General features: G+C 35.5%; 1 protein-coding gene across 1 annotated transcript; it reads right to left on the minus strand.

The window, feature by feature from the left end:
* Window positions 1-18,909: 18,909 nt before the first annotated feature.
* LOC120173958 lies at window positions 18,910-19,715 on the minus strand. Its single transcript, XM_039180980.1, has 3 exons — window positions 19,490-19,715; window positions 19,165-19,271; window positions 18,910-19,066 (listed from the first exon to the last, which is right to left on the minus strand). Exons 1-3 carry the CDS (start codon window positions 19,688-19,690, stop codon window positions 18,985-18,987), a joined length of 390 nt encoding a protein of 129 aa, XP_039036911.1. The 5' UTR covers window positions 19,691-19,715; the 3' UTR covers window positions 18,910-18,984.
* Window positions 19,716-20,153: the final 438 nt, after the last annotated feature.

Below are 20,153 nucleotides of genomic sequence, written 5' to 3' on the forward strand. Positions count from 1 at the left end.
AATAAACAAGAATATATATAATCATGAAAATGCATTAAAAACTTATTGCCATTTAGAACTAATGGATCTTTTATTGGAAAAGGAAAGACACATAATTTAACCCTTTACACAAAATCAAACTATTGCTTAAGGATAAAGGCAACATCGAAAGTTCTGGTGTTTTACTCTAAAAAAGACTTGAAAACTACAGGCAATTCTTCCGTAGTCCAATAATTTAACTCAAAATCCGATGATGCGGAGTAAATGCCCATAGCTTTCTTTTTTACAGATTCATCATCTGATATGACATTAATACTCATTTCTTTCAAAGCATCTTCAACAATCAGCCATTTGCTTTGCTGGTTCTCTTGAAAACTATGTCCTCTAGACACAAAAGTATTATTTAATGGTGGAAAAGTCATTGGTTCCCATGTAAGGTCTTCTCCAGCTAACTTTGCTTTTCTAAGTTCTTGATTCTTTCTAATGTCCCTCTTTCTCTCTTTTATTATTGGTCCATATCCTAAACCAAATCAATCTTTCTTGGAGATAGGTAAAACTGGATTAACTGGTCCTTGCAAATAGAATCCTAATCCTTTTCCAGTTTTTCCCCTTTCCCTAGGGTCAATCTGAGTCCCATTTTTGTGCAATTGGAAATTTTGTGTTTAGGCATCCTTTTCCCCTCAGCCACAAATATTACGTTGATAAATTCCAAGGATCTAAAGGAGAATTCAATTGTTTCTTCATCCAATTCGACATATGAATCAGTGGTAGAGACTGAAGCAATGATGTCTTCTTCAGCATTAAGACATATCAGCCTAGCATCTATTACAAATTTTACCTTTTAGTGTAATATAGATGGAATTTCCCTTGCTTGATGAATCCAGGGTCTTCCTAACAAATAATTGTAAGTGGGTATAATATCCATTACAAGGAATTCTATCTCATATATAGCCGGACCAATAGTTAAGGGAATATCGATTTTCCCTAATACCTCCTTCTTGGTTCCATCAAAAGCTCAAACAATGCCCTGACTGCTTCTCATGAGTGTGCTATCAATTAGTAATTTCTTTAAGGTCATTGATGGCATTACATTCAAAGTCGAGCCATTATCTATTAACACTCGAGATAAAATATGACATTTGCACTTAACTGTAATGTGCAGAGCTTTAGGACTACTATTCATCTCAGAAGGAATTTCATATTCAGAAAAATAAAGGAAATTGTTAGCCTGCATATTTGTAATCAGCTTGTCTAATTTGTCTACAGGCAATTCCTTTGGTACAAAAGTTTGATTTAACACTTTTAAAAAAGCATTACGATGTGCTTCAGAGCTTATTAAAAATGTTAAAACTGATATACGAGCTGGCAATTTGTGTAACTGTTCAACAATATTGTATTCACTGTGCTTGAGAAACTTCAAGAATTTTATAGCTTCATTTTCAGTTACAGGTTCATTGATGAAAATTTTATCCTCTTTTAACTGTAGCACAACCTTTTTCCCTTTATCAACTAGACCTTGTTTCTCAAATTCCTTAGAAAAACATCTCCCATTTCTGGTAAAATGTCCAACTTCATCTAACTCTTCATTTGGCATTCATAATTCCATGGAACTTGCTTGTTATCCTTATAAGGAAACAGGGATGGTGAAGTGATAACCATCTTTGGAGATTTCTTATCTTGTACTCGAGTCCTTGGTGTGATAATTAAATGATAATTAGAGTTGTAAACTCTCTAGATGATCCGTCAGAGGCACAAATATCCATTTCTTCTTCTGATACTTTCTTGAAAAAATTCATCTCCTTTTCATCCATCATTTTTTGTATTAAAACCCGAAAATCTGAGCATTGTTGTCTAATATGTCCTTAATAACCATGATAATGACATATATTTCCACAATTTAATTGTTCTGCTGTCTAATCATATTTTAACAATCCAACTTTGCTCATTTGAGTCCATACCCATAACATAGGTGATTTTACTTCACTGACTCGCCTTATCATATGTTTTCATTTTTCCTCTATAACTACATTGATTTATGTTCCTGTATGATTTGGTAATGGGTTTTGAGCAACATTTGGTTGCTCTTTATCACCAAAATTTATGACATTCTTTGTTCTTAGGCTTTGAACAATTCTTTTGAACTCGATGCAATTTTTTATAGAATGTCCACGAGCTCCTACATGATATGCGCATTGCAAGTTATCATTGTACCACTTAGGATGTGGGGCTTGTATGTGTGATACATGATAAGGTGATATTATATGCTTTTTATATAATATCTGGTATAACTCTTTGTATGTCATTGGAATTGGGTCAAACTGAGGTTTATCTCTTTCCATCCTTGGTTTCCTTGTCTCTTGTTTGGAAAAATTTTGTGTAGAAGATCTAATATCCTGAGGTTGAGACACTGTAATATTATTGGACTCATATTTCCTTGCATCATTTACCTCATTTTCTTTATTTTTCATAAATGGCTTCTTACTAGATTCACCACTTTCAAGTTTCCCACTCTTAACCATCATTTCAATCATTTCACCTGCTGTAACTATGTCAACAAAGCTTTTAAAAGAATTCCCTATGAGGTGGGTAAAGAAAGGAGCTTTCAAAGTGTTCAGAAAGAGTACATTTGTTTCTTATTCTTCCATTGGTGGATGTACCTGTATATCTATGTCCCTCCATCTCTGGGCATATTGCCTGAAACTTTCATTGAATTTCTTTTCCATGTTCTGTAGTACCATTCGATTAGGCCTTATATCCTTCACATGTTTATATTGTTCCAAAAACGATTTAGCCAAGTCTTTCCAAGATTTAATATGAGCTCTACTTAATTGGTTATACCATTGGATAGTCAAACCAGTTAAACTTTCTTGGAAACAATGGATCAGTAGTTGATCATTCCCTATATAACCCATCATTTTTATGCAAAACATCATGATATGGGTAGAAGGACATTTCATACCATCAAATTTTTCAAAATCTGGGATATTAAACTTGGGTGGTAATACCAAATCAGGTACCAAACTCAATTCCTTGGCTTTAATTCCATATACATTAGAGCTTTCTTTCATAACCCTAACTTCTTCCATTAGTTGTTCCAATTATTTGTTTGACTCTTTCTTTTCTTCTTGATCAAAATCTAGAACATTCTCAACTTGTTGTTGGTTTATAAAAGGACTAGGTAAATTCATTTTTACCCTTCCTGGTTAAGTAAATGCTCATGACTGGCTTTAACATGGGATGTTGCATGATCTAGAGGGTATAAAGGCTCGTCAATTACTCTATATTTTAGACGATCTTCTCTTGGTGTAAAGCCTGGAGGATACAAATGATCCTTAGTGAAAGTACCAATGGCTAGGGAATTTATTTGGTCCATACTTTTCTTTTGTAACATACTTGCAAATTTTTCCATCATTTCATTTTGGGCTTTTAGCAACTGTTCATGCATTTCTTCCTGATTTATTTTTAAATTCTCTTGCATCTCAAGCTGATTTCTTTCAATTTGAGCGATCTTATCGTCCATTTCCCTTTTTATGGTATTATATGGATGCTTAGGGGGTCCAGTATTCTTCGAAAAAGAAAAAAAAAACCTTTTTAATGAATATGGATTTTATTAACAAGTATGAGAAATATAATGTCAAAATGTTTATGCACAATATTTAAATTCAAGGTGTTGATATTGAGACGATTCCTTCAGAACAACTTTTATATTAAAACAAAGTTTTATTAGAAAGCTTTAAAACATAGTACAGATACAACATCACATATACATCTGAGCAACTTCTCCTAAGTGCTATATATGTTCAAGTAACTCAAAGACCTTATGAGCTTATTTGGTTCCTGATTCAAATTCTTCACTCAAAGTGATAGTTTCGTATGTCAAGTCCACTAAATATTGTGTCACTCCCTGAACTTGCTCTAGATACTTTGCAATGAGGTCGTCTCTTTGTTTGACTTTCTATTGAGTGCGTTCCCAACTATAACACCACTGCAAAATTCCTTCGTACGGGACAATAGGGAGTTGATTCGCCTTTCTATGAAGATCTTGAACTTTGGCTTCCATCTCATTTACTTGCTTCCTCAGATTTTTAATTTCTGAGTTACTTTATTGACTTCGAAGTGCAATTTCCAATCTTATGATCTTGCCTTTTAATCTCTGGTTTTGAGCTTGATTTTCCAATAGTCTTTGCTCTAATGCCTCCTTTTCTTTGACAAGTATCTTGGCATGGTGTTTACTTTGTTTGAGCTCCTCTTTACCTTCTTCAGCTTTTCTTTTTAGAACTGTTGACTCTTGTTTGCTTGATCCTTCCATAATCTGAGTCTTTACCACTCGTTGATAGGTTGACTGGAGATCATTGAAATCTATCCTGAGTTGTTTTTCAACCCTGCTAACTTGATATGCTCGCCCTTTATGGATGTCTATCTCAATTTCTTTGTGGTATACTTCTTCTTCCAGCTTTTGCAAAGTCTTTCTCCATTGCTTTCGTTCGATCTCAAATTCTTGCTTTGCCAGCTCTAATGGAGATGGTATAATTCTTAAATGCTCTTTGATAGGTTGAACATTCTTGAAAGTAAATAAATTTACTCGATGAATCCATTTCCAAGCCTCAGCAACCTTTCTGATCTTTTCCTTGTATTGATCACTTCTGAATGCAAATTATGATTCTGATAAACCAGATGTCGCAGGAATAAACTACCTTGATCCATATTCTCTAGAGACCATTAAAGGTGTGTATCCTACGAAACCCCATATGCCAAGCAAGGGAACTCAATCGTGCTCTCCACAGTTATACATTATGTTTGAAGAAGTATTCCATGAGGCTCACCATAATATGTCGTTATCTTCGAAATTTTGGAAAATGTTCATCCATTTTTCTTCATCGTAACCTCCAGGCCATTTACGAGAAAGGAAATCTTGTAGAGGTGAGAATTCTTCCATAAATACGCATCCAGGAGCTCTTTCTTCATATTTAAAAAGATTCAGAATCCATACCAATAATAGAGGTGCACAACCTATAAAACGTCCCTCTCCTTCGTTTCTGCATGAATTCAAGGAATAAAATGTTTCAGCTAATATGGTAGGAACTGAATCTGCATTCTTGTTCAATTTTTCAAACAGGTCTATAGCTGATATATCCATATGCCCTATAATCTTCAAAAAAATGATTAATCCATAAATTCCTAAAGCCAACATATCAATCTGCTTTCTTTTGTCTGGATGGCGGTAAATTACTTCTTTCAAGGCAGTCCAAGTAATACATTCACTATCACCCTTCCTTTTGATATTTCTTGCAGCCCATTCTTCACTCATCCCGACCAATAAAAACACTCTCTTCTTAAAATGAGTAGTATTAGATGACTTGATATATACTCTGTCTTCGTAGAATCTCGGAAAGCAAATAAGAGATTGCTATTCCTCTATAGTAGGTGTCAAATCTACTTTGCCAAAGGTGAACCGACTGTAGGCAGGGTTCTAAAACTGTGATAGAGCTCTGAACATATGTCGGTCAATAGGAATTTCCAAAAAATAAGCAATGTCACCATATAGTTGATAAAATAGCTACTTGTCCACTGCTTCCCATTTTTCCCAGATTTCTTTCAACTCACCCATGTTATTTTGGCGAATGTTGATATGTGTATATCTGACCAAATCTGACACATATCCAGGTGACATACTATTTCCCTTGATAAGTTGAGACTGCTCAGACCATCTTAAAACAAATGCATTGTCTTCTACTTCATATTGGACTCTTTGTTCCATATTTCCAGCTTTCTATACAAAATCAGTCATGAATCAACACCATGATATGAAAATGCAAAATACAAAAATGAAAACGAAGCATAAAAATTAATTAAGAGTAATTAAAAATCCTAATTTTATGCTATCTAGTTCCATACCTTATTCAGAATAACAAGCCTAACCGTATGATTTCTAGTTCGCGTGTATTTATTTCAACAAAGTAACAATTAAAAGATCCAGATAGGTTTTCCTCATTTTCTAGTCTTAAAATACTTATTCGGGTTAGGTTTTGCCAAGACTTGAGTCCTAAGTTTACTATATGCTGGGTTTTGGCTCTAGGGTAAGAGGGTTAATGAATTGTCCTTTGTTGGTGTCCCCTTGGACTGCCAAGCCCTCAATCTTGGTCCATTATAGACTTTCGGATTAAGTTCAATTCGAAGGAACACAGTTCCTTATGTCCATACGGAGGTGAAAACCACACGAGAAACATAAGGTGTGAGCTCAAAGAATGGTCCCATATCCCATACGGAGGTGAAACCACACGAGGGAGTAGTTTCTCATCCACTTAAACATGATAAGAGCGGGGTTTTAGCTCATGTCATGAATACAATGCACAGTGGGTAAGGAGAAGCATAAAAAGGATAAAATAATGTACATCTTATTATTCTATGCTAAAGACCCAAAATTAAATCTGTACACATAAAAACAAAAGTTAGTAAAATAATAAAAATAATTATAACAATCTTAAAAAAAGTATTATTTATTGCAAAGAAAATTAATTAATTAATTGGTGGTTTGACTCTCTTTTTTGAATCTCCAGCGGAGTCACCAAGATGTCGAGACGTTTCTCTGCCCGGCAACGGAGAGTGCAAATAGTACACCTCAAAGAGTGTAACTAATCTCGAAAAAGTAAGTGTTTGTTTTTCTTGAATCATATGAAACACCAAGTTGTAGAGTCGCCACCAATCTTTTTAATTTGGTGAGATTGGTCACCAAAATGTCATATTATTCTAATAAAATTCCTAAGAATAATATTAAAATAATACAACTCGAGTCTGCTTACTAGAAAAATGAGTTCGGGAGTCGGTTACGTATGGGGAAGGATTAGCACCCCTATAACGCCCAAAATTGGTACTGATATTTATTAATTATTGTCTTTGCGAAAAATTATAAAATTGTTCTTAATTTACAAATAATTTAATATAAATAAATACTAAATAATATTTACTAGTTTTATAATATTATATTATAATAACATATTGTAAAATTAACTTAATATATTAATATCATAATTAATATAATAAATAGTGATTAAAATATATAATGGTAAAATTAATCAATCTAATTTGAAATAATATCAAAATTATGTATTAATTATGTAATTTACCTTGATTTATTAATATAGGATGTAAATATAAATAATTAAACTTTAAAGGACTAAATACGTAATTTTACCTGGAATATATTTATTTATGGTCAGAGACTAAAATAAAATTAAATAAAATTAAAGGATAAAACTAAAATGTATAAAACATACTTTTTAATGACTAAAATGAACAGTTACAAGGTTACAATGACCGCGAGTGTAATTTGCCCATACACGAATTTACACGAAGGTCCCTCCCCAAAATGACGTCGTTTGGGGAGGGATATATATAGGCCCTTATTAGGCCTTAAGCCTTATTTTCCTCTCCCGTCTTCTCTCTCTAACCGGGAGAACTCTCTCGGCTCTTTCTAGTTTCCTCGCCTGAGGAAGATTGACCGCCGGTCGGCAGTCTTGTGCCACCGATAGCCACCACTGCTGGCCACCACCCACGGTGGCAAAAAACATAAAAATACCCAGAAATTTTCCTCTTTCTAACCTAAAGCCTAAATCGAACTCTGTTTACCCTAAACAACCCTCAATCAAAGCATATCTAAGGTTTATACCTTCGACGTTTCGTCTTCTCCGATGGAACGTGGAGGCGCGTAGGTGCTCTGATGATGGTAAGGCTTCGCTTTCTTCACTCTATTTTCTGATTTTGTGTATTGGGTAATTGATGTGTCTGCTTGCTTGTCTCCTCTTGTTTGTTTGTAGGTTCACCCTATTTATAGGGGTTTTGTAGCTCCCTTTGGACTGGTTAAAAGGCTGTACCCCGGTGAGCCACAAGAGCTACGGTAATGACTCACCCTAGGGGTGGTGAGTTATGTGGTGTAGAAGCTAAGTGCATTTAATGCACTCAGATTGCTTTAAACTGGAGAGGATATGGCAGCACCATGGCATGCACTGGTTGGAGCGTTCGGCGGCGGAGGCATCATCGCTTATATGGCGACGCTGGAATAGCCCTAGGGTTACAATGAGTACCCTAGGGTTTTGCTGGTTGCACTGGTGACCGTTATATCTATCTCTGGATCGGATGGCTAGGATCTGTGAGGCACTGGAACCTGTGTGAAAATCCTAGTAGTATTTGGGGTTTGCTCCTCGGGCTTATTGGACTATTCGGGTCAAGTCTGCTAAGATTTACTTATAATATAGGCTTCGGGTTGTAATCGGGCCTTGGGCTAAATTTATTTTCCATTCGGGCCTGTAAAATTGTAACAAGTAATTATAATATTATAATATTATATTGAAACCAAATTAGGGCGAAAGCGACTATTGGCAATAAGGTTGATATGCAAAATCATCTTTGTGTTGGCAATGGCATATGGATGCTCATGTTTAAGCGGAAGATACTACCCCTAGGTGGGACAGTAAAAGATACTTAAAGGTGACTTACAATTTTATAGGTAAGAAGGCAACTTTATTGTTCTACGGTTTATGGTTCAAGGCATTTCTGTGGTCAGAGGCATCTCAACTCTCTTAATTAGAGAAGAGACAATTCAACATATTCTAAAGAAATTTAGATAATAAACATAGGTGTATTTATTCCAATAAAGGGGTTTGAGCATTTCAATATTTACGAAAGTGGAGAATAATAGTTCGAGTGACATCTCTAGAGGTGCAAGCTCCCTCGAAGAATAAAAACTATTATAAAATATGACGTTTCTTGCAGAAAATAACATCTTGTGTGGAGGATGGCTTCTCTCAGAATGATAGGGTGAAGATGTTTGCATCTTAATATTGTGGAGGGTGGAGGAGGCATCTCAATTCTCTTGGTCAGTCGTTAATAACGACGATAAAGTTTTTGTAATAATAAGAGATATGATGGATGATACGATCCAAACTAGCTCCAATTTTCTCCATGACTTGATCACACCATGGATGTTCTTCAAAGTTTATTCTAAGGGAGTTATTCCTTACTTTATCCTTTATTATTTTCTATATGCATCACTTAATGTTATAAGCATGCTTTTTCTCATTAAAATATGCTTGAAGAATCATATGTTATCATTCACTTGCATACTATATGATTTCCATGAATGATATATGTTTCCACATCATTATATTACTTACTGCATTATGTTATTTCAAGTATATTATTGATTTATATTAGTCTTGCATTCATTTAGATAAGTTTTATTTCATTCATGAATTGGCAACATGTTCATTCATTCATTTCTTAGCTAATTTCCATTCAAATCAGCTCCTAAGTCATATACATTAGCTCACCTATATTATATCATATAGTTCTTAGCTCATGACATGCCTTTATAGCTCATATGCAGCTCATAATTAGCTCACAAAGGTTATGTCAGCTCATGGAGACTTATGGAAATCTCAACACAGCTAGAGGAGCTAGCATGCAGCTAAACCTAGGTGGATGAACAAATTAAAGTCAAGTTACTATAACTGATGCCAAGTATAGCTGAACATAGCTAAAGGAGATGCTAGGAAGCTTATGAAGTCACGGTTAGCAAGCTTGTAACACATCAGCTCTTACTTGCCTAGCTAGCTTACTACAAGATTGAATAAAGCTAGGACGTGCCTAGTTGTTGCCTACCTTCAACCCATACACGAGACCACACCACACATAGCCCATGTGCAAGCCTTGTGACCAGCCAAGTCGTGTGTCTAGCATGTACTTCCATTGGATATACCAGTGGTATCACATGCCCTTTTTATGTCCGGTCATGAATAATCAGTTGGTCTTCTCGTTATTGTTTAGGTAATTTCTATACTGAGTTTGTACATAAATAATTTTTTGTGAGTATCTAATGAAATATTTTTTACATTGAATAGGTGGACATGTAGAATAAAAGATCATCGTGATATACCAGACGAATTGGAAGAAATCAGGCTACTCATTGATCAGAAGGCTGGTATGGAGGTATGCATTTAAATTTTATCATTTACCTTTAATTATTGTTATTTAATTAGAATATTTTATTTATACTAATTATATATATTTTTTTTAGTTTGAATGAGCTATTTATTCTACTGAAGAAATGAGGTTGTGCATCCCACCTCACTTGAGTGGCTTATCAGATGTATGGATGGCGGTAGTCCCTATGATATGTTATGCTATTGTTGAGTGGCATCTTGTTAATCATGTGCTCTGCCAATTTGGCTTCGTACAATATATTCATGAAGCACCTAGGAATCTCGACCATCTGTATAACGTCAATAAACATGGCAAAAAGGATGTCAACTGGATGATAAAGCACAGGGAGTGGATAATGATCTGGGAGGATCGACGTGGACACATTTCCCCTTGGGAGTAGATTTATGTGTATCATTATTTGGTTGCGACTGAATATTATCAATGGTTCAACACGTTCGGGAAGACATTCATATTTTCCAAGGAAGCACGAGGCAGGAGCATTCATCAGTGCCGAGGAAAGCATCCACCGTCATAGCATCATAGTCCCCTGACTCGTGGATGGGGAACATGTAATTTTGGCTCATCCTCAACTTCCCAACAGGAACCATCACAACATACACAATCTACACAAGTTTACATTCCCAGCCTACCACTATACATGGGTACACCAACGGTTAAGATGACATCGTAACCATTTCAGATGACACCGTAGCCATTTCAGATGGCATCACAACCATTTCAAATGGCACCACAACCGTTTTATATTCCACAACAAGGTTTTATGACAACTCCTATCGTACATTATATTGTAATGTCAATGGATTTAATGTGGGCTTCATATGATGTTTATTTGGCGGGTGGGGTTTCACCACAGACACCGCCAACTTAGCATGGATCACAGTCTTGGATGTCAATGTTTTTGTAGTTTTCACAGTTCTCTATAAGTAGTGGTATGGTTAGTCACTGATCGCTTGTAAATGTATATGCTAACGCAAGCAATTATGTGCAAGTATACACAATTGAATCAAGTAATATAAGGTAAGTGAGTTATCGTCTCCTCAGGGATTGGTCTATGATTTTAATCTTCACCACAACTAGAACTAGTTGTCACAAGCTAATTCCTACTATCTTGTCAAACTAAAAAACTAATATTAATAAAACAAGGAAATACTATAATGTATGCTTGCAAAAAAGTTTTGTCGAGACAAAATAAATATGCAGACTATTGAAATAAACAAAACAAAGACAAGTGTTGATTTAAATATTTTGCAAACAACCTCACATATTCAGACTTACCACAGAGTACTTATGCTAATCTTTTGCATTGACAACAATTATTCTAAGTCTAGAATGAATTATAATGACTTGCTTATGTTGCCAGACAGGATTACTAAGTATTCTTAGATGGTTGCTATGGCAATACCACTCAGCGTTAACTACAACCCTTGGTTTGTTAGATTGTTGTTGTAACAATACCTCTCGGTGTTACACAGCCCAAACGACATCCGTCTAAATGCATAGGTATCATATGGGCATGTGAAAGTGGGTTTCTCTTGATCCTCCGGTGCTATGGCTATTTGATTATATCCTGAGTATCCATCGAGGAAGCAATAAAATACTTTTCCCGCTAAAGTATCAAGAATTTGGTAGATGAAAGGAAAGGGAAAATGGTCTTTCTTTGTCGGTTTGTTAAGCTTCCTGTAATCCATACATATGTGCCAACCCATGACTGTTCTAGTAGTGAGGAGCTCATCATGTTCGCTTTTAACCACGATCACAGCACCCTTTTTTGGCACACATTGCATCGGGCTCAACCATGAACTATCGGATATAGGATAAATCACTCCGGCATCCAACCATTTTATAATTTCCTTAATGACTACCTTCTTCATGATCGGGTTGAGCCTTCTTTGGGGTTCTATCGAAGTATTGTGGTTATCTTCTAAATTGATCTTGTGCATGCATATGGTAGGGTTAATTCCCTTCAAGTCTGTCATTGTCCATCCTAGAGCGTTTTCGGAGGTTAGATTGGCAGAGATTATCACTGGTAAAGTTTCATTACTTCCTAAGTATGCATACTTCAAATGTGATAGCAAGGTTTTAAGTTCCAAATTCAGTACATGTTGTAAATATAATTCTGGAGAATTAACTTCATCAAAATCTAAGGGTTCGAATTTCGTACCTGGTCTATTATGGAGGAGCCTCGATTGTTCCTTTGTCTTTCCTTCATATTATGCCTTGGTGTCATTTTCAGGGAACCCATTGTGTGTCTTATTCAGATTTCTGTTGCCAGTGCCATAATTCTCAATATTGTCTTCTGAAAATAATTTGTATGGGCTAAAGTTTTCTCATTTATGCGTCTCGGTTATAGAGTCATGGCACAAAGCTCTGTATTTTCTAGCTTTAGAGATTCATCATGTCCAAGGATTGCCTTTTCCTCCTCTTCTATTTTAATAATGTATTGGCATTCATCTGAGTCGTCCACATATTTAATTGAGTTGAAGACATTGATTGTGACGCTTTGCTCTCCTACTCGCATTGTGAACTCTCCCTTTTCACAATCTATTAGGATTCTTCCAGTGGCTAAAAGGGGTCATCCCAGAATGATAAGTGCATTTTAATTGTCTTCGCAATCTAATATGAGGAAATCAACTGGAAGTATGAATTTGTCCACCTTTACTATGACGTCTTCTATTCTGCCCTCGGACCGCACATAAGACCGATCGGCCAGCTATAGGATCACTGTGGTTGGACAAGCATGATACCCTTCTAGTTTTTTAAATATGGACTTTGGTATCAAGTTTACACTTGATCCCAAATCAACAAGAGCTCGTCCTACAAATTCATTACCAATTGAGCATGGTATTATAAAACTGTCAGGGACTTTTTGGTTTGGTGGGAGTTTGCTTACTGCATAATAGATTTCTATTGTCATGGAAACATGTTCTACCTTTCTCTTTTTTGTAATGATGTCTTTAGGAAACATGGCATAGGAAGGCATTTGCTTAGTGGCTTCAAGCAAGGGCATATTGATATACAACTGGTCCAGAACATCAACAAATTTCTTAAACTGGATTTCATCGTTATGTTTTTTCAATCGTTGAGGGAACGATGGTGGAGGTCTCACATTATCTGTTGTTGGTGATGAGGAATCTCTGGCCTTGATTATGAATTTCTCATTATCTGGACAATGTTTTTCTGAGCCTTCATCCTTTTCCTTTTCTTTATGTGATTCATCTTATTCCTCATTTTCAGTTTGATCCTCTGGTTGGGTTATGCCATGGCGATGATTATTCAGGTGTTCTCCCCCAAACTTGTAGTTTTGGTTGACATGTGTTCCACTCCTTACTGTAAGTACATTGCATTGCTCCTTTCCATGATGCTTAGTGATTTCAGTATCACTAGGGAGATTTCCTTATGGGCGAGAATGTAATGACATAGCAATTTGGCACACTTGATTCTCCAATGCTCTTAGAGATGAACTATGGCTTTACCAAAGTGTGGCTTGGCTTTGTAACAAATTTCCTAGATTTTTAATTGTTGCAGAATGCTTGTGCATCAAGGTCTTTGTTAAGGCCATGAATTCTTTTATCGAGGCTATAAATTCCTGCAATGACAACTCCAAAGACTTAGTATTGGAATTAGTATTAGAGGAAGAAGATGTACCTTTATTGTTTTGCCAGGGCAACTGATGATGTTGGTTCTGAAAATATTGATGGTCTGCATTACTCATATGTGGCCTATTGTAACTGGCTGCTTGATTGTTACTGTTCCCTTGATTACTCCATGAAAATTTTGGATGTTGTCTCCACCAGGATTATACGTGTTTGAATAGGGGTTATTATTGCTCCAGTTGTAATTGCCCTCAAAATTAGTGGACTCATGGTTTTCAGGACATTCACTCTCATGATGGTTGTCGTGACAAAATATGCATGCTTTGTTGGTCACCTTGACTTCTCTTACCTCATTAGGACGTTGTAAATTTTTCAACATATTAGTTATGGTAGAAAACTGAGCAGTTACTGAATCATTACCCTCTAATTCATATTCTCCATATATTTTTCTACCGGTTCCTAATATTGTATTTGCGAATTGATAATCATTATTTGCTATCATATCGAGGATATCAAAGGCTTCCTCGGGTGATTTGTCAAGTAAAGTGCCATTTGCTGAGGTATCTAACATCATTCGAGTAGGTGCATTAACTCCGTTGTAAAACATAACTACTTGAGTCCAGTCATGAAATCCATGGTTGACACATTTACGAAGTAGACTTTTATACCTATCCCAACATTCGTACATTGATTCATCATCTCCTTGGAAAAAACTTGCAATATCATTGCGAAGCTGTGTATTCATATTGGGCGGATTATATCGAAGTAGAAAACTCTAGCATAAATCTACCCATGACTCCATCGAGCCTGAAAGAACTCCACTGAGCCAAGCTCTCGTTCTATTGCGTAGGGAATAAGGGAAAAATTTTAGTTTAAGCACATCTTCATACACTCCTTGTTATCGAAACGAGTCGCATACTTCAAGGAAAGCACGAATATGTTGTCTAGCATCCTCATTGGGTGAACAATCGAATTGGCTGATAGAATTTAGCATATTAAACATCACTAGTTTAAGCTCAAAATGAGTTGCTTGTATCTCATGTGCCACTATTCCTGGATTGAGGTCATCAAGAATTGGGTTCAAATGATCTTGTATCGCTCTTGGTCTTGCAACTTGAAGATTAATTGTTGCATCTGGATCGTCGTGATCTCCCATGTTGTTGCCTTGTAATTGTAGTTGGTTTAAATGTTCTCTGGTTCTTTGGTTACGTAGCCTCTGTCTGAATGATTGTTCAACTTCAGGGTCGAATGGTTTCAATGGTTTACCAGCAGATCTCAGGGTCATGCAATAAAAACCTACAAAAGAAAATAATAAACTACGTTAGACAAGATAAATATAAGGCGACAAGAAAAACTTGCTATGGTGAATAAAAATTTCGTCAGTTGCCAATCCATGGCAATGGCGCCAAAAACTTGATCGTTTGTAAATGTATATACTAAGGCAAGCAATTTTGTGCAGGTATACACAATCGAATCAAGTAATATAGGGTAAGTGAGTTATCATCTCCTCTGGGATTGGTCTACGATTTTAATCTTCTCCACAACTAGAACAAGTTGTCACAAGCTAATTCCTATTATCTTGTCAAACTAAAAAGCTAATATTAATAAAACAAGGAAATAATATAATGTATGATTGCAGAAAAGTTTGGTTGAGATAAAATAAATATGCAGACTATTGAAATAAACAAAATAAAGACAAGTGTTGATTTAAATATTTTGCAAACAACCTCACATGTTCAGACTTACCACAAAGCACTTATGCTAATATTTTGCATTAACAACAATTATTCTAAGTATAGAGTGAATTATTATGACTTGATGAGTTAAATTCGTACTCACCGACATTAGGCATATTCATAAATTCTGGCTCGTACAATGCATCATAGTTAGCTCATATATGTGTGTTGGAGGTTCAATGTGCATCGTATTTGCGGAAACTTCATCTACATCATCATCATCGAAGTCTATGTTGAGCTGTAGTGATTTGGGCTCAACGAATTGTCCATTCTCAATACCATTCTCACCGGGCTCACGAAGAGGTTCTTATAGTGGAGATTAGGGTTCCTCTGTGATGCCGATATTTAGGTCGAACAAGATGGCAGTTGAATGTCTTCCCCTTGAACTTAAAGCCATCGTATCAAATGGGTTTTGAACTGAACGTTGTGTCATAGGCATATCTACATTGAGGTCGAAGAAGCTCGTAGTTGAATGTCTCCCCTGGAACTTGAAGGTATTGTATCAAATGGACACTGAACAAATTACTGCATCGAGGGCATCTCCATATTCAGGTCAAATAAATTGGTAGATAAATGTCTTTCCCTTAATTGGAAGCGATGATGCCATACAGATTGTTCGTAGAGGCACATCGGTAAAGATCGTAACAAGTTGCTGATGAATGTTTCCCCATTGAACTTGATAAGATGGTACCATGATGTGGATTTCCCATTAACGAGTTAAAATCATTACACATTACTTGAGTTGAGCTGTCAACTTGATTAACTTGTTGAGCCAGCCCATAGTGGGAGCATAATGATATATCACGAACCGCATATACTTCAAAAAATTTGGCATACATTTATATAACAACGTCTGAATTTTAATTATGAGCATCAACCATCATAGCAACATCGTCATCGTTGGAAAGTTTGAACTTTGTATAAGTTAATGGAAATAGTGATGTTGGAAATTTGTACTGAAATGAGGACAATATTCTAGTACTTCCAACATAGATATTCTTTGAAATTTTAGTGATTAGCTCCTCAAGAGTAATGTTCCTCTTGAAGGGATAAGCTGACAGAATCATTTGATGCAAAGACAACACTGATTCTATCTTCCCAAATTTTTCCATCATAATAAACAATAGCTGAAATATACATCATTTTGTGAGTTTGAAATATTGAGTCTTATATCCGCAAAAAACGACGTTAATTGTTTCTAATATACGAATTGAAATATAAACTAATACTAATTTTTTTTAAAATATTTACAATAATTTAAATAACACAATTTAATATTATTACTGTATCGAAAAAAATATCTCGAGATATAATCTTGTCTTCTATTTTAAAATCACAAAAAGAAATAAAACATAATTAATACAATAAATTTGGTCAAACAATTAAATATGAAATAAATATAATATAATAAAAATAATTTTACATTCTAAAAACTATAAAATCTTTTACTTAGCTTAATAAAAAGAATTGATAGAGGAAGAATATTGTTGAATTTGTGTGTGGTTCGATATTTACATTTGAGTCGATATTTATAGGGGAGGGGATGATCAATTGTCGGCCTGGGTAAATAATTGAAGGGGCAATGGGGAATAATGGAAGGCGCGGATAATGATCCACACCTTCCAGCATGTGTCAGAATCCCATCGAAGGCGCGCTTGAGAACCCACGCTTTACTCTATGGCGCCAGCTTGGACAGAAGGTGCGCTTGATGATCCGCACCTTCCATCCACGTATGCAAGGCGCATTTGATCAACTACGCTTTACTACCAAAAGGTGCTAAATCAATAATATTTGGAGAAACGACATCTGACAGGTAAATAATATATATTTAGATATTTTTGGGTAAAAACGCTATCAATTTACCCATCGTAATCATGAGGACGCACGCTTGGGATGACAAGTTTTGAAAGACCCACGTAATAATCAAAGAGGACAACACTAATATCATATTCATGACAAAAACAGAATGATAGGTCGTGAAAAGGCAGACGTCCACCAAGAATTTACTCATCCAATCAGTATTTTCAAAATCAGATCGGACTGGTCGGTTCAACCAGTTCAACCGGGAATCGTTATTTAATTCGGTTCAATCTATACAGGTTGAATCGCTATTAGTGAACCGGCCGAAATCGCTGAACCGTTCGAACTTGACCGGCTGAAAACCGGAAAAACCCGTCAATTTTTTAAAAAAAATTTAAACCAAATGACGTCGTTTGTTAAACAAGCCAAGTCGAACTCGAGTATTGCTGAGCTCGACTCGAACTTGAAAACTTTAAAAGTAAGCTCAACTCGACTCAAACTCATGAGTTAAAAATTATCAAGTTCAACTCGAACTCGAAATATAATATTGAAACTTGAACTCGAAAAAGCTTGAACTCGAAAAAAATTTAGAAGCTCGATTGAAGCCTAAAATTCGAGTTTGATTGAAGTGAAAGAATAGTTCACTCAATGCTCACCAAAAGGCTCCATGATTTTGAATGCCAAATTACCTCTATTATTTATAGAAGTTAGTTAGGATGCTCTTCTATGATTCTTATCCATGTAGGATTGTTTTGTTCTTATATTTTTTTCTCTTTAGACTTTTGGGATGCTCTTCTATGTTTCTTAGCCATGTGAGATTGTTTTTAAAAAAAAATTAAACCAAACAATATCATTTTGTTATGATTTTTTAGCCCTAAATTTATTTTTTAATTATAGTTATATAATTATATTTATTATTTAATATGTTTTACCTTAAATATTATGTTGTAGTTAATTTGAATTATTGTTTCACTTGATTTTATGGTTTTTAACTTATATATGTTATAACTTGCTTTGAATATGACTTGTGATATAAAAAATTATTTTTTATTAAATATTTTTAGTATTTTTATTTAATTTTTTAAATAATTATGACGTTGTCCGGTTCTTCAGACCGATCGAACCGGTTCGACCGGTTGAACCAGTGAACCGGTAGCATAGCCGATAACCGGTCCGGTTCGTTAAACCATGCATCCAGTCCACATCATCACTTAACACCATTTGCATGAACTGCCCCAGAACAGACCTCTTCTTCTTACTTATCAAGTCCTGCAGATTCAACCGCTGATTGATGTACAACACTATCACTGCACTTGAATGAATATCAGGTTTCAAGCCATCAATTTATATTTCTCTTGCTCTTAGATTCCAACCATCCATCATATTCCAAGTCATGATTGTGTTTTTTGCGCCAAAACTTTCTTCAAGGTACAAGACACCCACCGATTTGAATCCTAACATATATTTTTCTGTTTTCTGCCTAAAAAACATAACAAACCATGCTTCCTCTCAATGAAAATAAACCACAAACCAAAGAGGCCAGGAACCTGTTCCTGAGACTCCAAGGATCAACCAAATATAACTAAGCTATTCAATCTAGAAACTATAGACGTTCCATAAGCAATTGTTCAATATAATTGGAACTCAAAATCCAACACAAAGCAGACAGCCCAAGGAAAGATGGCATCATGAAATTTCCACAATTGCCTTGCATCTCATACGATCAAACAACAATCCTTCCGAATAACACATGAACCTAAATACCCCCTTTGATTTTTTTATTATCTCCATTTCAATGTTAAAGTTTAAGATATCTACACAGGGAAGAAAAGGTGTAACAAAGACAATAGATAGATAGACAGTTAAGTGTAGACAGTTTAGGCTTTGTGATTCTTCACCATGCCATCGATATCCAGCTCTACTTCCAACACTGGAGAATCCTTTCGCATGCTGTAATGACTGTGACCGGAACATAAAATTTTCAACACAATCAACAGAACTTTTACCTAATGTGAAACCAATGCTTTTTAGTTAAATAATTACTATAAAGGAGTTACCTATTCTGAAGAGGACCATGATCAACAGCTGTTCGCAGACAATATATAACTCGACCAACTATGTCAGTCATGGGAACTGGACCAAATACCCGACTGTCCTTAGCGTCCTATCATCTCAAACAAAGAAAAAACGAAGACAAAGCATAATGAAGAATATGGGTCAGGTTCGTCAAAACCATATAAAAAAAGTTTAATAATGCATGTAATAGCTAACAAGCAGCCTCTAGAATCAAATATGTGAACCAGATTACTGTTTGTTTTATAGATTTATATAATAAGAATAACAACCCAAACTTTTATTGGTTGTATTACTAATATTTTATGCCTTGGGCTTCAATTTTTCATTGTCAGCCAATACCCAGCACTGGTCCTTTTCAAGAACAAATGGCTCATCTTTTTCATCCTTAGACACCGTTTCATATCCTTCAGTGGCAGCCAATCTTCTGACGAGATAGTTATCAGAATTTTCAGGGTCCTTCACAACAATGACATCCCCAACAAAAATTCGGCTGTCCAGAAAAATCATAAAGTTAGTAACCCTTGAAATCGTATCCAAACCCAATATGAAAGATATATTGAACAGAAAGAAAATCATAACAAGATTCGGTTCAGAGAGCATTGATTGAATCATCAAGCTCATGGGTGACGATGCCAAGTTAACATACTTTTTACCACTGCTTATTTTCAGAAATATGTGATAAACTGATGCTCAGAATGATTACAATAATTAAACCTAAACGAACAGCATAACCTTCACAGAGGTTACATTCACAGGTGTTTAAATGAATTCATTATGATTCATAATGGACCAACTCAAACCAGAGTTACAAAACCATAAGTTAATTTCTCAGATGCTGTAATAGAAGCATTACTTTGGGTCTGTGGATTGAATCTTCCGTACAAGAAGAGTACCCCCTTGTTCGCCAATAGTTGGGGCCATCGCCTCTCCTTTACTCCAGTGTAAGAAAGTCAATTTTCCCTGAAATAAA

The sequence above is a fragment of the Hibiscus syriacus genome, unplaced genomic scaffold, assembly GCF_006381635.1.
Source record: "Hibiscus syriacus cultivar Baekdansim isolate YM2019G1 unplaced genomic scaffold, ASM638163v2 tig00111996_pilon, whole genome shotgun sequence".
NCBI classification, from domain to species: domain Eukaryota; kingdom Viridiplantae; phylum Streptophyta; class Magnoliopsida; order Malvales; family Malvaceae; genus Hibiscus; species Hibiscus syriacus.

Bases quoted from the DNA above. Each gene is read 5' to 3' on its own strand.
- LOC120173958 (XM_039180980.1), bottom strand. From the start codon at position 19,690: ATGATTTTTCTGGACAGCCGAATTTTTGTTGGGGATGTCATTGTTGTG. The intron at 19,272-19,489 runs GCATAAAATATT...TTGAGATGATAG, and splicing joins ATGAAAAATTGAAGCCCAAG to GACGCTAAGGACAGTCGGGT. The intron at 19,067-19,164 runs GTAACTCCTTTA...TTCCGGTCACAG, and splicing joins CATGGTCCTCTTCAGAATAG to TCATTACAGCATGCGAAAGG.